Source organism: Macaca mulatta, chromosome 1, assembly GCF_049350105.2.
Source record: "Macaca mulatta isolate MMU2019108-1 chromosome 1, T2T-MMU8v2.0, whole genome shotgun sequence".
Lineage (NCBI taxonomy): Eukaryota > Metazoa > Chordata > Mammalia > Primates > Cercopithecidae > Macaca > Macaca mulatta.
Window position 1 is genome coordinate 85,592,724 of NC_133406.1, and position 17,637 is coordinate 85,610,360.

The 17,637-nt window shown below is 40.0% G+C and overlaps 1 protein-coding gene across 1 annotated transcript in view; it reads left to right on the forward strand.

Moving 5' to 3' along the window:
* The first annotated feature begins 268 nt into the window (after nucleotides 1–268).
* PRSS38 (serine protease 38) overlaps nucleotides 269–17,637 on the forward strand; it is a 28,361-nt gene continuing 10,992 nt past the window's right edge. Inside the window, exons 1-3 of the mRNA XM_001086001.5 lie at nucleotides 269–545; nucleotides 771–933; nucleotides 1,809–2,080. Of these exons, the coding sequence (XP_001086001.3) occupies nucleotides 398–545; nucleotides 771–933; nucleotides 1,809–2,080 (583 nt within the window). The 5' untranslated portion in view covers nucleotides 269–397. The remainder of the gene's footprint in view (nucleotides 546–770; nucleotides 934–1,808; nucleotides 2,081–17,637) is intronic.

Genomic DNA, 17,637 nt, shown 5'->3' on the forward strand with positions numbered 1-17,637 from the left:
TCATTGACCTAACAGAACTAAGTTGGGCCACAGAGAAAACTGAGAGCATCACGATTTAAAACACAGAATTCTCAAATGGACCACTGTGTTTAGACCTGATTGTGGAATGGAATGCCACACCTAGGCATATGAGGTATGGTTGGGGCACTGTCACATGTCCAGCTTGGGAGCCATCATGTGTCCAGGTCGGGAGAGGTAAATGGACGAGACACAGACATGTGATGGAGGTGCAGTCACATGTCCAGGCCAGGCACCCTCACTTGCTGGGAATGCCATCTCCTGGTGGGAGCCAGTCACATGTTGGGGTGCAGCCACCTGGTGGGGGCGCAATCCTGTGCTGGAGACACAGTCACCTGTCAGGAACTAGTCACCGGCTGGGGGCGCTGCCTCGAGCCTCATGGCGGCCCTTGCTTCCGGCATGGGCCCACTCGGACCCTGTGCCCTGGGCCTTCTGCTGCTGTTCCTGGTGGTGCCCCCTCCTGGGGTCGCAGCCTCGGTCCACAGACACCCAGAGAACCAGGGAATCTCCCTGACTGGCAGCGTGGGTAGGCCCTGCCCCAGGGGCGGGCGGGCGGCTGGAGACATTGCCCTTGGGGCCTCTCTCGGTGCCGGGCCTCCTGCTCTATGTCGCCTGCCTGCCCCTGCCCCTCCCCCATGTCCACTGCCTTCCCTTCCTCCTGTGTCCCCTGCCCCTCCCCAGCATCCCCTGCCTGCCCTACCTCTCCCGTGGCTCCAGCATGGCTCCACCGTGAGCTCCGTTCTCCCTGCAGCCTGTGGTCGGCCCAGCAAGGAGGGGAAGATCCTGGGCGGTGTCCCTGCGCCGGAGAGGAAGTGGCCGTGGCAGGTCAGCGTGCACTACGCGGGCCTGCACGTCTGCGGCGGCTCCATCCTCAATGAGTACTGGGTGCTGTCGGCCGCGCACTGCTTTCGCCGGTGAGGGGGCGCGGGCCTGGGATGGTGTGGGTAGGTGGGCCTGCACGGCGTGCCCACAGCAGCTTGGATGGACCCCACGCAAGCCTCCCCCTTCACTACTGTCGGCCCTCTTCACCACTGTCCACCCGCACAAGGCCAGGTCCCCACCAGTGAGGCTGGTGCCCAAACACACAGCTGGGTCCCCATCCGTGAGGCGGGTCTCCCAAGTGCACAACCAGGTCCTCAAGAGTTGACACCGGTCCCGAAGATCACGGCCAGGTCCCCACATGCAAGGCTGATCCCCTAAGTGTATGGTTAGGTTCCCATGAGCTAGGTTGGTCCTCAAATGCACAGCCTGGTCCCTACGTGCAAGGCTGGTCCCCTAAGTGCACGACCAGGTCCCCACGAGTGAGGTTGGTTCTCAAGGGCACAGCCAGATTCCCACAAGTGAGGCTGGTCCTCAAGTGCCAGCCAGGTCCCCATGAGCAAGGCTGGTCTCTAAGCACCTGGCCTTCCCGATTGCTCCTCCAACAGCCCCATTCACCAAAACTGCCCCGCACAGCAGGCATGCCTCTACTGTGGCCATCTGGCCTCCAGAAGGATGTGTGCAGCCAGGTTATCTAAGAGTGAGAGCAAGTCTCACATGCATGGGCTGCTGGCCTGTACAGCTGGTGGCTGTGTACAGACTTGGGTCCCCAGAGCCTCCATGGGCCAAGTTGACTCCCTAGGGGGCAACTCTGCCAGACAGCCAGATAGGTCCCTACTATGCTGCAGGAAGAAGCTGGCTTTTCAATCCCACTGAGTGAGCACCAGCCCCATGTGCTTGGAGTCCCCAGGCTTGTGGGCTGACCACACAGGAAGCTGCGGGCATTGTGCCTCTGTTCTCACCCCCACAGGGACAAGAATATCAAAATTTATGACATGTACGTAGGCCTTGTAAACCTCAGGGTGGCCGGCAACCACACCCAGTGGTATGAGGTGAACAGGGTGATCCTGCACCCCACATATGAGGTGTACCACCCCGTCGGAGGTGACGTGGCCCTGGTGCAGCTGAAGACCCGCATTGTGTTTTCTGACTCCGTGCTCCCGGTCTGCCTTGCAACTCCAGAAGTCGACCTTACCAGTGCCAATTGCTGGGCTACAGGATGGGGACTAGTCTCAAAACAAGGTAGGAATACAGTGCAGGGCTTTGTGGGCAGGATGAAGGCTTCTATTCCACCACAGGGAAGAAAATGCTCTGCCAACTAAGGGGGGCCAGGTGTTTGGGGACAGGAATCCCCACCCGTCAATCAACATTTATTTGTTTGTCAGTGTGGATATTTTGTTGTTTTGTTTTATTTCTGACTGGCTTTGTTGTATGCAGAAAAATACAGCTACTTTGATGTGAAGTTGGTATGCAGTATATTAAGAACACAAATTTAAAAGCATAGTTTTCCTTAGGATTGTAAATGGGACTTAGAAATCTCTTTTAGCTTATCTAAAAACCATTTGTTATCAAACCTTTCTCCAGAAAGACCTGTGCATTCTTTGTAGATTTATACCTGGGCACTGTTCAATATTTAGGTCTATTCAAAAGAATTTTTAAAATTGCATTTGCTAATTAGTCACAGCTATTGATTTTTGCACATTGATCTTATATCCAGTCATCTTATAGAATTTATTTTTAGTAGTTTATCAACTATTTTGACAGTTCTAGATAAAAGATAATATTTTCTTCTAGTAAAGACTATTTTATCACTCTCTTCCCATATTTTATCTTTTATTTATTTTTCTTGTCTTCTTACAATGGTTGGAACCTCCAGTAGAAATGATGCCAGATCTTTTCTTGGTTTTGGTTTGGTTGGAAATGCTTGTAATGGTTCACTACAGCATTTGTGGCCTGGCCTGGAGATTTCAGGTTGATGTATTACACCAGATTTGAAAAGTTACCTTTTATAGCTGATTTACTTAATTAAAAAAAATTATAGATAATTATTGATTTTATTGAAATGCTTGCAGCAACTCTTGATAGGATCATATAGTTTTGCTCTTTTAATCTATTGATGCCAAGAATAGGCATTTAAGCTGGGTGCAGTGGCTCACACCTGTAAATCCCAGCACTTTGGGAGGCTAAGGTGGGAGGATCGCTTGAGCCCAGGAGTTTGAGACCAGCCTGGGCAACATGGTGAGATCCTGTCTCTACAAAAAAAGCTGACTTAGCTGGGCTTGATGGCATATGCCTGTAGTCCCAGCTACTCAGGAGGCTAACGTGGAAAGATCTCTTGATCCCACTTGATCCCAGAAGGTCAAGGCTTCAATGAGCCAAAACTGCACCAAAGCCTGGGCAACAGTGAGACCTTCTCTCAAAAAAAAAAAAAAAAAAAAAGGTATTTAATGTGAGATGGGTCTAGAATTTTTTCTTAGCTGATTTTAATCTTTAGCATCAGTGTACTGCTGACTTTGTAGAATGAGTCAAAACTTTACCATTTATTTGTACTGTCTGCAATAGTTTCTATTAAAGTAAAGATTAGCTACTTCTTGAAGGTTTGATGTGGCCATAAAACACTCTGATCCTAGTACCTTTTGTGGGTATAAATGATTACTCTATCTTACTTTCTGTTATGGCTACTGGTTCATTCCAATTTTTAAATTTATTCTTAGGCCAATTTTGATGGATTATATTTTTCTAGAAAGTTGTTCATTTTATTCCAGATTTTGAATATAATGATATTGTGTAAGATTGTAATTCATGTGCTATTATTATTTTTCTGACTTCTCTTCATTCCTTATCATAGTTGCCAAAATTGTCTATTCTATTGCCTTTTTTATATAAAACTACCTGCTACAGATTTTGCATTGGTGTATGTGGGGAGATGGTGGTGCATGGGCCTTTATATGTTGGGTGCTTTGCTATTCGCTCCTATAGCCATCTATTCATTCATTAAACTTTTTATATTCTTTAAGTTTGCTTAACCAAACTTTTCTAATTTTTTGAGTTGAAAATACAAAAGATATTCAACATTTCATACTTTTTCTATGAATAAATTAAAGATTATAACTTGTCCTTTAAAGTCTTCTTTGGTCATGTTACAGGTTTTGAATTCTTATATATTTGTAATTCATTTCTCAAAACTATGTGCACCCTATTTTGATTTTTTCTATATCCAATAGTATAGGACAAAATTTTTCATGTCTACAAAAAAGGCCATTGGAATTTTATAGGAATTGCACTGAATGTTCAGACCAGGTTGACTAATGTTGACATTTTAACAATATTAAATCTGCCTATCCATGAACATGGAATGTATTTCCATTTATTTGAGTCTTTAATTTCTTTCAGCAACGATTTGTAGATTCGAGTATACAAGTTTTTCACCACCTTCATTAAATTTATTATTTTAGAAGGCATGTTATTATTTTAGATGCTATTGTAAATGAAATTGCTTTTGTAACTATCTTTTTTGGATTGTTCATTGGGGGTGTATAGAAACACAACTGATTTTTGGCCAGGTGCAGTGGCTCATGCCTGTATAATCCCAGCACTTTGGGAGGCCGAGGCAGAAGGTTCACAAGGTCAAGAGATTGAGACCATCCTGGCCAACATGGTGAAACTGCATCTCTACTAAAAATATAAAAATTAGCTGGGTGTGGTGGCACATGCCTGTAATCCCAGCTATTCAGGAGGCTGAGGTAAGAGAATCACTTCAACCCGGGAGGTGGAGGTTGCAGTGAGCTGAGATCACGCCATTGCACTCCAGCCTGGGCGACAAGAGTGAAATTCCATCTCAAAAAAAAAAGAAACTGATTTTTTATGTGTTGACCTTATACCCTGCAACTTTGCTGAATTTGTTTATTACATGTAGTAGTTTTTTCTTTTTTTAAAGGATTAATTAGGATTTTCTATGTATAGGATCATATCATCTCTGAATAGAGATTGTTTTACTTCTTTGTTTCCAATTTGAATGGCTGTTATTTCCTTTTCTTGTCTAAATTATCTGTCTAGAATTTCTAGTATAAAATAAATAGCAGTGACCAAAGTGGAAATCCTTGTTTTGTTTCTGATCTTATGCAAAATGCTTTCAGTCTTTTTTTTTTTTTTTTTTTTTGAGACGGAGTCTCGCTCTGTCGCCCAGGCTGGAGTGCAGTGGCTGGATCTCAGCTCACTGCAAGCTCCGCCTCCCGGGTTTACGCCATTCTCCTGCCTCAGCCTCCCGAGTAGCTGGGACTACAAGCGCCCGCCACCTCGCCCGGCTAGTTTTTTGTATTTTTTAGTAGAGACGGGGTTTCACCGTGTTAGCCAGGATGTTCTCGATTTCCTGACCTCGTGATCCGCCCTTCTCGGCCTCCCAAAGTGCTGGGATTACAGGCTTGAGCCACTACGCCCGGCCGCTTTCAGTCTTTAACCATTGAATATGATGCTAGCTGTCAGTTTTTAAATAAATGCCCTTAATGTTGATGAAGTTTTCTACATCAGTTGAGACGATCCTATGTTGTCTTTTTTCTTTTATTCTATTAATGTATATTATATTGATTGATGTTCTTATGTTGAATTACACTTGTATTCCTTGGATAAACCTCGCTTTGTCATGATTTTATATGCTGTTGGATATAGTTTGCTAATATTTTGCTGAGGGTTTTTACATCATATTCTTAAAGGTATGATCTGTAGTTTTATTTTCTTATGGCGTCTTTGGCTTTGGCATCAGGATAATTCTGGTCTCATAGAATGAATTATGAAGTGTTTCTTCCTCTTCTATTTTTTGGTGGAGTGTGATAAAGATTGATTAATTCTTCTTTAAATACTTGGTAGAATTTGCCAGTGAAGTCATCTGGTCCTGTACTTTTCTTTGTTGGGAGATTCTTATTATTGAATCAATCTCTTTACTTGTTATAGATCTATTCAGATTTCCTATTTCTTCTGTGGAAGTTTAGATAATTTGTACGTTTGTAGAAATGTGTCTATTTCATCCAAGTTATCTCATTTGTGAGATGTTATTTCACAAATTTATAATCATTTTTATGCATTTGTCTGTTGAATCCTGTAGCAAATAAAAAGTGGAATTAAAAAACAAATAAAAAGTGGAATTCAAAACCAAACTCACTTATGAGTGAGAACATGTGGTGTTTGGTTTTCTGTTCCTATGTTAGTTTGCTGAGGATAATGGCTTCCAACTCTATCCATGTGCCTGAAAAGGACATGATCTCATTTTTTTTTTTGCACAGTATTCCATGGTATACATGTATCACATTTTTTAATCCAGTCTATCATTGCTGGGCATTTAGGTTGATTCCATGTCTTTGCCATTGTGAATAGTGCTGCAATAAATATATGCATGTTTGTATCTTTATAATAGAATGATTTATATCATGGTTTAATGATTTTTATATTTGCCCATGCATTTACCATTACCAAAGTCCTTTAATTTGTCGTATGGCTTTGACTTACTGTTTTGTGTCCTTTCGTTTCAATGTGAAGCACTCCGGTTAGCATTTCCTCTTTGGAAGATCTAGTGGTGCAGACTTCCATGGCTCTTGTTTATCTGTGAACGTCTTAATTTCTCCCTCATTTCTGAAGGATGATGTCTGATACAGGATTCTTGGTTGAAAGGTTATTTTTTTTTCCTTTTAGCACTTTAAGTACATTATAACATTGTCTTCTGATCTCCTTAGTTTTTTATGAGAAATTGGCTATTAATCTGATTGAGGATCCTTGTACATGACTAGACACTTCTCTCTTGCTCATTTCAAGATTGTCTCATTGCCTTTAGTTTTTGACAGTTTGATTATAATGTGTCTTGTTGGGGGTTGAGTTTATAATACTTGGAGTTTGTTCGACCTGAATTTGTAGATTTAAATATTTCAGCAGATTGCAAAATTTTGAACTATTATTTCTTCAAATATTCTTTCTACCTCATTCTGTCTCTCTTCTCCTTCTGAAAATACCATAACACATACCTGGTTCATTTGGTGGTATCCCAGGAGTCTCTTAGGCTCTCTTTACTTTCCTTCTTCTTTTTTCCTTTCTAATCCTTAGATTTTATAATTTGAATTGTTCTATCTTCAAGTTCACCTCTGCTCTCTTGTGCTTGCTCAAATTGTCTGCTTTGCCCCTCTAGTGAAGTTTTCATTTCAATTATTTGGCATTTTAATGCCAACTATTCTGTTTGGTTCCTTTGATAATTTCTGCTTACTAATAGTATCATTTTGTTCATATATCATTTTCCTGATTTTCTTTAATTCTTTATGTTTTCCCTTAGCTCTTTGAGCATATTTAATACCCTTGTTTAAAGTCTTTGTCTAGACTTCTTTAGGGACAGTTTCTGTCCATTTATTTTGTTTTCTTGAGTGGGCCATAGTTTTTTTTCTGATTTTTGTTGTTATTATTACTATTATTGAAAACAGGAGTATTGAGTTTTATACTTATAATGAATGTTATATGTGGCTGAGTATTGATAATAATAATGTATTAACTCTGAAAATAAGATGATCTCCAACCCCAGGGTTTTCTGTGGTTTTTTTGGTTGTTGAAAGCTATAGTAGTCTGTTTAATGATTTTCCCAAACTATTTTTCAAAGACTGTATTCTTTCTCATATTTGGTCACTGAAGTCTCTATTCCCTAGCTTCTGTTAGCTACTGTTTTGACAGTATTTTCTTGAATGCCAGGAACTAAAAACCAACAAAACCAAAAAACTCTTCTTATGATCTTTGCAGATTGACTCTGTGCCAAGACACTTTTTCAATACTTAGCCATGCATGCACCAAGCCTAGGGATCAGCCTGAGATGAAAGTTTTGGTCTTCTCAGGTTTACTTATGAGCATGTGTCTACCCTGGGCGTGTTCATGGCCTTCTAAATTCCCGCAAGTACAGGGGTGCTTTTTCTAAAAATCTTTTCCTATTTATTTACTTTTTAAATTATATATTTTTTATTTTTATAGATTTAGGAGGTAAAAGTGCAGGTTTGTTACATGAATATATTGCATAGGGGTGAAGTCTGGGCTTTTAGAGTAACCATCACCCAAATAGTGAACATTTTACCCAATAGATAATTTCTCATCCCTCATCACCTTCCCTTCCTCCTACGTTGCTGAGTCTCCAATGCATATTATTCCACTCTCTGTGTTGTGAACTTTATTTAGCTCCCACTCATAAGTGAGATGAAGCATTATTTGACTTTCTGAATTATTTCACTTAAGATAATGGCCTCCAGTTCCAACCACGTTACTGCAAAAGACATGATTTTATTCCTTTTTATGGTTGATTAGTATTCCATGGTGTGTGTGTATGATATATGTTATTTATTTATACATATAATATAAAATAATATATATACACAAACACACCACATTTTCTTTATCCAATCATTTGTTGATGGGCACTTAGTTTGGTTCTATTTTTTTTTCTTTTTTGTTCATGCTGTCCCTGGGTGGGCTCGAAGGTTGGTTCTATATTGGCATAGTTTGGATGTTTGTTTCCTCCAAATCTCATGTTAAAATGTGCTCACCAGTGTTTGAGGTGGGGCCAGTAGGAGGTATTTGGATTATAGGGGTGGATCCTTCATGAATGGCTTGGTGCCATCTTTGCAGTAATGAGTGAATTCTTGTTCCATTTGGTTTGTGCAAAAGCTGGACTAATGTTTAAGAGCCTACCATCTCTCTTGCTTCCTCTTGCATCATATGACATGCCTGCTTCCCTTTCACCTTCTACCCTGATTGTAAGCTTCCTGAGGTCCTCACCAGAGGCAGATGCTGGCACTATACTTCTTGCACAGTCTGCAGAACAAATAAACCTCTTTTCCTTATAATTTCTCCAGCCTCGGTTATCCTTTATAGCTATGCAAAACAGACTAATAGCCATATTTTTGCTATTTCAAATAGTGCTGCAATAAACATATGAGTGCAGGCATTTTTTTGTATAGTGACTTATTTTCTTTTGGATAAATACCCAGTGGTGGGACTGCTGGATTGAATGGTAGCTCTACTTTTAGTTCTTTGAGAGATCTCTATAAAGTTTTCAATAGAGGTTGTACTAATTTTCTTTTTTTTTTTCTTCTTCAACTTTTAAGTTCAGGGGTACATATGCAAGAGGTGCAGGTTTGTTATGTAGGTAAATATGTGCCATGGTGGTTTGCTGCACAAATTATCCCATCACCTAGGTATTAAGCCCAGCATCCATTAGCTATTCTTCCTAATGCTCTCCCTCCCTCCATTCCCCCAAACAGGCCCCAGTGTGTGTTGTTTCCCCACTCCCTGTGTCCATGTGTTCTCATAATTCAGCTCCCACTTACGAGTGAGAACATGTGATGTTTGCTTTTCTATTCCTGCATTAGTTTGCTGAGGATAATGGCTTCCAACTCCATCCATGTCCCTGCAAAGGACATGATCTCATTTTTTTTCCATGGCTGCATAGTATTCCATGGTATACACGTACCACATTTTTAAATTCAGGCATCATTGATGGGTATTTAGGTTGATTCCATGTCTTTGCTATTGTGAATAGTGCTGCAATGGACATTTGCATGCATATATCTTTATAATAGGATGATTTGTATTACTTTGGGAATATACCCAGTAATGGGATTGCTGGGTCAGATGGTATTTCTGCCTCTAGGTTTTTGAGGAATCGCCACACTGTCTTCCGCAATGGTTGAACTAATTTACAGTCCCAGCAACAGTGTAAAGATTGTTCCTTTGTTCCTACAACCTCACCAGCATCTGTTGTTTCTTAACTTTTAGTAATAGCCATTCTGACTGGCATGAGATGGTATCTCATTGTAGTTTTGACTTACATTTCTCTAATGATCATTGATGTTGAGCTTTTTTTCATGTTTGTTGGCTGCATGTATGTCTTCTTTTGAGAAGTGTCTGTTTATGTCCTTTGCTACTTTTTAATGGTTTTTTTTTCTTGTAAATTTGCTTAAATTCCTTGTAGACTCTGGATATTAGACCTTTTCAGATGGATAGATTGCAAAAATTTTCTCCCATTCTGTAGGTTGTCTGTTCACTCTGATGATAGTTTATTTTGCTGTGCAGAAGCTCTTTAGTTTAATTAAATCCCATTTGTCAATTTTTGCTTTTGTTGCAATTGCTTTTGGCATTTTTGTCATGAAATCTTTGCCTGTGCTTATGTCCTGAATGGTATTGCCTCGATTTTCTTCTAGGTTTTTAAGTTTTTTTGCTTTTTTGATATGGAGTCTTGGTCTGTCACCAGGCTGGAGTACAGTAGAGTGATCTCAGCTCACTGCAACCTCCAACTCCCTGGTTCAAGCAATTGTCCTGCCTCAGCCTCTGGAGTAGCTGGGATTACAGACACATGCCACCACACCCAGCTAATTTTTGTATTTTTAGTAGAGACGGGGTTTCACCATGTTGGCTGGAATGGTCTCGATCTCCTGACCTCATGATCCGCCCACCTCAGCCTCCCAAAATGCTGTGATTAGAGGCGTAAGCCACCACGTCTGACCTCTAGGTTTTTTTTATAGCTGTGGGTTTTACATTTAAGACTTTAATCCATCTTGAGTTCATTTTTGTATGTGGTGTAAGGAAGGGGTCTAGTTTCAACTTTCAGAATATGGCTAGCCAATTCTCCCAGCACCATTTATTAAATAGGGAATCCTTTCCCCATTGCTTGTTTTTGTCAGGTGTGTTGAAGATCAGATGATTGTAGGTGTACAGTCTTATTTCTGAGTTTTCTATCCTGTTCCATTGGTCTATGTGTTTGTTCTTGTTCCAGCACCATGCTGTTTTGGTTACTGTAGCCTTATAGTATGTTTGAAAGTGGGTAGCATGGTGCCTCCAACTTTGTTCCTCTTGCTTAGGATTGTCTTGGCTATTCAGGCTTTATTTTTTGTGCCATATGAATTTTAAAATAGTTTTCTTCTAATTATGTGAAGAATGTCAATGGTAGTTTAATGGGAATAGTATTGAATCTATAAATTACTTTGGGCAATATGATCATTTTCACAATATTGAGTCTTCCTGTCTATGAGCATGGAATGTTTCTCCGCTCGTTTGTGTCCCCTCTGATTTCTTTGAGCAGCAGTTTGTAGTTCCTTTTGAAGAGGTCCTTCACTTCCCTTGTTAGCTGTATTCCTAGGTATTTTATTCTTTTTGTAACAATTATGAATGGGAATTCATTCATGATTTGGCTCTCTGCTTGCCTGTTGTCAGTGTATAGGAATGCTAGCAAGTTTTGCATATTGATTTTGTATCCTGAGACTTTGCTGAAGTTGCTTACCAGCTTAAGAAGCTTTTGGGCTGAGACAATGGGGTTTTCTAGATATAGGATCGTGTCATCTGCAAAGATAATTTGACTTCCTCTCTTCCTATTTGAACACCATTGATTTCCTTCTCTTGCCTAATTGCCCTGGACAGAACGTCCAATATTACGTTTAATAGAAGTGGTAAGGCTGGGTACGGTTGCTCACGCCTGTAATCCCAACACTTTGGGAGGTCGAGGTGGGTGGATCACCTGAGGTCAGAAGTTTGAGACCAGCCTGGCCAACATGGCGAAACCCCATCTCTACTGAAAATGCAAAAAAAGTAGCTGCGCGTGATGGCACACATCTGTAGTCCCAGCTACTCGGCATGCTAAGGCAAGGGAATCACTTGAATCCGGGAGGCGGAGGTTGCAGTGAGCCGAGATAGCGCCTGAGTGACAGAGTGAAACTCTGTCTCAGAAAGAAAAAAAAAAAAAAAAAAGGTGGTGAAAGAGGGCATTCTCTTGTACCGGTTTTCAAGGGCAATGACTGCCTCCAGCTTTTGCCCATTCAGTATAATATTGGCTGTGAGTTTGTCATATATGGCTCTTATTATTTTGAGGTCTGTTCCTTCAACACCTAGTTTAGAGTTTTTAACATGAAAGGATGTTTAATTTTATCAAAGGCCTTTTCTGCATTTATTGAGATAATCACGTGGTTTGTGTTGTTGGTTCTGTTTATGTGACGGATTACGTTTATTGACTTGCGTATGTTGAATCACCCTTGCATCCCAGGGATGAAGCCAACCTGGTTGTGATGGATAAGCTTTTTGATGTGCTGCTGGATTCGGTTTGCCAGTATATTGTTGAGGATTTCTGCATTGATATTCATCAAGTATATTGACCTGAAGTTTTGTTGTGGTCGTTGTAGTATCTCTGCCAGGTTTTGGTATCAGGATGATGCTGGCCTCATAGAACAAATTAGGGAGAAGTTCCTCCTTTTCAATTTTTTTGTAATGGTTTCAGTAGAAATGGAACCGGCTCTTCTTTGTACCTCTGGTAGAATTCAACTGCAAATCCATCAGGTTCTGGGGTTTTCATGGTCGGTAGGCTATTTATTACTGCTTCAATTTCAGAACTTGTTACTGGTCTGTTCAGGGTTTCAATTTCTTCTTGGTTCAGTCTTGGGAGCATGTATGTGTCCAGGAATTTATTTTCTAGTTTTCTAGTTTCTTTTCTAGAGTTTTTTAGTTTATGTGCATAGAAGTGTTTATAGTATTCTCTGATGGTGGTTTGTATTTCTGTGGGGTCAGTGGTGATATCCCTCTTATCATTTTTTGTAATTCACTATGAGTTTTTTCATATATTATGTTGTTTGTGAGCAAAGACAGCTTCTTACTTTCCAGTGTGGGTAGCATTTCTGTCTCTTGCCTCATTACACTGGCTACAACCTCTAATCTAATGTTCAATACAACTGGGAATAGTGGATATCCTTGCCTTGTTCTTCATCTTAGTGGGGGAAATGTTTAGTCTTTCAGCATCAAGAATGATGTGAGCTGTGGGGTTTTTTGTAGATATCTTTTAACAGATTGAGGAGGACTTCTTTTGTTCCTAGTTTGTTGAGTATCTTTCTTATGAATAGGAGTAAGAAATGCTTTTTCTATATCTATCGATATAGATAAATCCTGATTTTTATGTTATTGATATATTCAATTTTGGATATTAAACCCACCTTGCATTCCTATGATTAATCCCTCTTGGTCATTGTGTATAATATTCTTTCTAGGTTGCTGGAATCAATTTGTTAATACTTTGTTAAAGATTTTTGCAACTATATTTATGAGACATATTGGCTGAATTTTTCTTGTGATGTTTTTGTCTGGTTTTGGTATCAGAATAATATTCGTGTTTATAGTATTGGTATTGTTTCCTTCTTAAAGATTTGATAGAATTCATGAGCAAAGCCACCTGGGCCTGGGCTTTTCTTTACAGAAAGATATTTTATTTAATTTGTTATTTACTTTATGTATTTATTATTGTCCTATTACTTTTACATTTTCTTATACAGGTGCATTCAGATTCCCATTTCTTCTTGAATTAGTTTAAGGTGTCTACTTTTTTTTTTTTTTTTTTTTTTTTGAGATAGAGTTTTGCTCTTGTCACCCAGGCAAGTGCAATAGTGTGATCTCAGCTAACTGCAACTTCCACCTCCCGGGTTCAAGCGATTCTCCTGCCTGAGTAGCTGGGATTACAGGCACCCACCACCAAGCCCTGCTAATTTTTTTTTTTTTTAAGTAGGGACAGGGTTTCACCGTGTTGGCCAGGCTGGTCTCGAACTCCTGACCTCAGGTGATCTGCCCACCTCAGCCTCCCAAAGTGCTGGGATTCCAGGCATGAGCCACCACGCCTGGCCTTAAGGTGTCTAATTTGATAGCACACAGTTGTTCATAATGGTCTCATCATTTATTTTAATTTCTAAAAGGATAGTAGTAATATTTCATCTTTCCTGATTTTGGTAATTGGCATCTTTTCTATTTTTATCTTGGTCATTATAACTAAAGGTTTATCAATTCTGGTTGTCTTCTTGAAGAACTGATTTTTGGTCACTGATTTTCTGTATTACTTTTCTGTTTTCTATTTCATTGATTTCCACTCTCATCTTTCTTATTTTCTTTCTTCTGATTGCTTTGAATTTAATTGTTCTTTTTCTACTTTCATAAGGTGGAAGCTTAGAGTGGTTTGTGACCTTTCTTCTTCTTCTAATATAAGCATTTAAAGTTATAAATTTCCCTCTATGCACTGTTTTAAATGCTTCCCACAAATTTTGGTATACCATGTTTTTGTTTTCATTTAGTTGAGGATATTATCTAATTTCCCTCATAATTTTTTCTTCAAAGTTTCTTAATTATAAGTATTTGGTGAATTCCAAATAAAATTTCTATTTTAATTTTAACTTTAATGCCCTTGTGCTTAGAAAAAATACTTGCTATAATTTTATACTTTTTGAACTTATGGAGATATGTACTATGGCTTAGAGTATGGTCTGTCCTGGTAAATGATCCGTGTGTGTTTGGAAAGAATATGTGTCTTGCTGTCATTGGTGTGGAAATTTTTATAAGTCACAGGTCCAGTTGGCTGATAACATTTTTAAGTCTTCCATATCCTTATTGGTGTTCTGTCTTTTAAAAGCAGTTATTGGGCCGGGCACAGGGGCTCACACCTGTAATCCCAGCACTCCACCAGGTCAGGAGATCGAGACCATTCTGGCTAACACGGTGAAACCCCATCTCTACTAAAAATATTAAAAATTAGCTGGGTGTGGTGGCATGCACCTGTAGTCCCAGCTACTTGGGAGGCTGAGACAGGAGAATCACTTGAAGCCAAGAGGCGGAGGTTGCAGTGAGCCGAGATTACACCACTGCACTCCAGCCAGAGTGACAGAGCAAGACTCCGTCTAAGAAAAAAAAAAAAAAAAAGCAGTTATTTAGAGTAGAGTACTAAAATCTCTATGACTGCTGAATTGTTTATTTCTCCTTTCAATTATGTCAGGTTTTGCTTCATATATTTTCAGGCTCTGATTGATTGGGTGCATATATATTTATAATTATGTCTCCTTGGTGTGTTGATTCTGTTATCATTTAATCAACTGTCTTTCTTTGTCCCTAGTTACATTTGTTTTAAAGCTTGTTTTGTCTGATATTGATCTAGCCACTTAGGCTCTCTTACAATTACTGTTTGCATGGATATCTTTTTTTATCTTTTCACTTTCAATCTATATATGCCTCTGAATCCAAAGTGTATCTTTTGGTAGAAAGCATACAGTTGGGTCTTCCTTTTTTATCTAGCCTGGAAATCTCTGCCTTTTGGTTGAAGTATTTAGTCCTTCTTCACATATAATGTAATTATTGATTTTGTGGATTTAAATTTGCCATTTTGCTAAATGTTTTCTATGTATCTATATAATCTCTTTCCTCTATTCCTTTTTCCATGTCTTCTTTTATGTTAACAAAGTGACTTTTGGTATGCCATTTTCATTCTTCCCTTGATTTTTTAGACTATATTTCAAAAGATGTTTTCTAAACAGTGGTTGTAGGGCTTGCTTTGTTTATCACAATCCAGTCAGATTAATACTGATTTAATTCTGGTGAAATATAACAATGGTTAAAGACCGAAAGCTTTCCCTCCAAGATCAGGAACAAAATTAAGATGCCTGCTTTCACCACTGGTATTCCACATTATACCAGAAGCTCTGGACAGACAAATTAGGTGAGAAAAATAAATAAAAGAAATCCAAATTGGAAATGCAGAAGTAAAACTATCTCTGTTTGCAGATGACATGCTCCTATATATAATCCCAATGAAAATCCCAATGAATCCTAAAAACAAACACTCAGTAACAACAAAATAAAACTACAGATAATTTTTAAAATCCAGCCAAGTGGCACGGTGCAAAATCAACACACAAAAAAATAAGTCGTGCTTCTATACAACCTCAATGAACAATTCAAAAAGGAAAATAAGAAAATTTCCCATCTGCAGTGGCACCCAAACCAAAACATACCTATGATAAAAATGTATCTAAGAAAATGAAAACTACAAAATGACATTGAAAACTACAGAATGTTGCAGAAAGAAATTTTTGAAAACATAAATAAATGCAAAGACAGCTGATGTTCATGGATTGGGAGACTTAATATTGTTAAGATGACAATATTACCCAAAGTGATCTACAAACACAGTCCTTATCAAGATACCAATGCCCCTTTTTGCAGAAATAAGAAAGTCAGTCTTCAAATTTATATGTAATTAGAAGAGGCCACAAATAGCTAAAACAATCTTAAAAAAGAACAACCTGGCCGAGTGCAGTAGCTCACGCCTGTAATGCCAGCACTTTGGGAGGCCGAGATGGGCAGATCACCTGAGGTCAGGAGTTCGAAACCAGCCTGGCCAACATGGTGAAACCCATCTCTACTAAAAATACAAAATTAGCCGAGTGTGGTCGTGGGCGCCTGTAATCCCAGCTACTTGGGAGGTTGAGGCAGGAGAATCACTTGAACCAAGGAGGCAGAGGTTGCAGTGAGCCAAGATCGTGCCACTCACTGCACTCTAGCCTGGGCAACAAGAGCGAGACTCCATCCTAGGGAAAAAAAAAAAAAGCAACGTTGGACGACTCATACTTCCTGATTTCAAAATATACCATGAAGCTGCAAGAGTCAAAATCATGGGTTATGGCATAAGGAAAGATATAGAGACCAATGGAATAGAATTGAGAGTCCAGAATAACTGGCCCATTCATTTTCAATGAAGGTGCCAAGTCCATTCCATGGAGAAGGAATCATCTGTTCAACAAGTTGTACTAGACATTCACATATAAAAGAATGAAGTTGGACCCTTACTTCATACCATATACAAAATTTACCACAGAAGTTATTGAAGACTAAGTATATCAACTCAAAGTATAAAATTTTAGAATAAAACTGTCATTGGTTGAATTATGTCCCCCAAAAGACATATTGAAGTTAACACCCCCAGTAGTCATAAATGGAACATTTTAGAAATAGGCTATTTGCAGATGTAATCAAGTTAAGATGAGGATGTTAGGGTGGGGCCTTATCCAATATGACTGATGTACATATAAGAAGAGGAGAAGGGACACAGGCATGGAGCATGCATGTGATGACAGAGGCAGGGACTGGAGCCATGCACCTGCCAGCCATGGAATGCCAAGGATTTCTGGCAAAATCCTAGAAGCTAGGAAGAGGAAAAGAGGGATCCTCCCTGAGACCCCTGATAGGGAGCCTGGCCCTTCTGACACCTTAACATCAAACTTCTGGTCTGCAGAGCTGTGAGACAAAAACTTTTTGTCATTTGCAACTGCCCAGTTTGGGGTACTTCGTGACAGCAGCCCTAGGAAACAAATACAGAAACATAGGTCAAGAAATCACGACCTTAGACTTGGCAATAGTTTCTTAGAGACAACAAAAACATGAGCATCAAAATAAATTGGCCAGGTGTAGTGGCTTATGTGTATAATCCCAACAGTTTGGGAGGCCAAGGTGGGTGGATTAGTTGAGTCCAGGAGTTCGAGACCAGCCAGGGCAACATGGTGAAACTCAGTCTCTACAAGAAATACAAAAATTAGCCAGGCGTGGTGGTGTGCACCTGTAATCCCAGGTACTCAGGTGGCTGAGAATCGTTTGAACCTGGGAGGCAGAGGTTGCAGTGAGCCGAAGTTGCACCACTGCACTCCAGCCTGGGCAACAGCGCAAGACTTTGTCTCAAAAAAAAAAAAAAAAAAAGGGTCGGGCGCAGTGGCTCAAGCCTGTAATCCCAGCACTTTGGGAAGCCGAGGTGGGTGGATCACGAGATCAGGAGATCGAGACCATCCTGGCTAACACGGTGAAACCCTGTCTCTACTAAAAATTAAAAAAAAGTAGCCAGGCGTGGTGGTGGGCGCCTGTAGTCCCAGCCACTCGGGAGGCTGAGACTGGAGAATGGCGTGAACCCGGGAAGCGAAGTTTGCAGTGAGCCGAGATCGCACCACTGCACT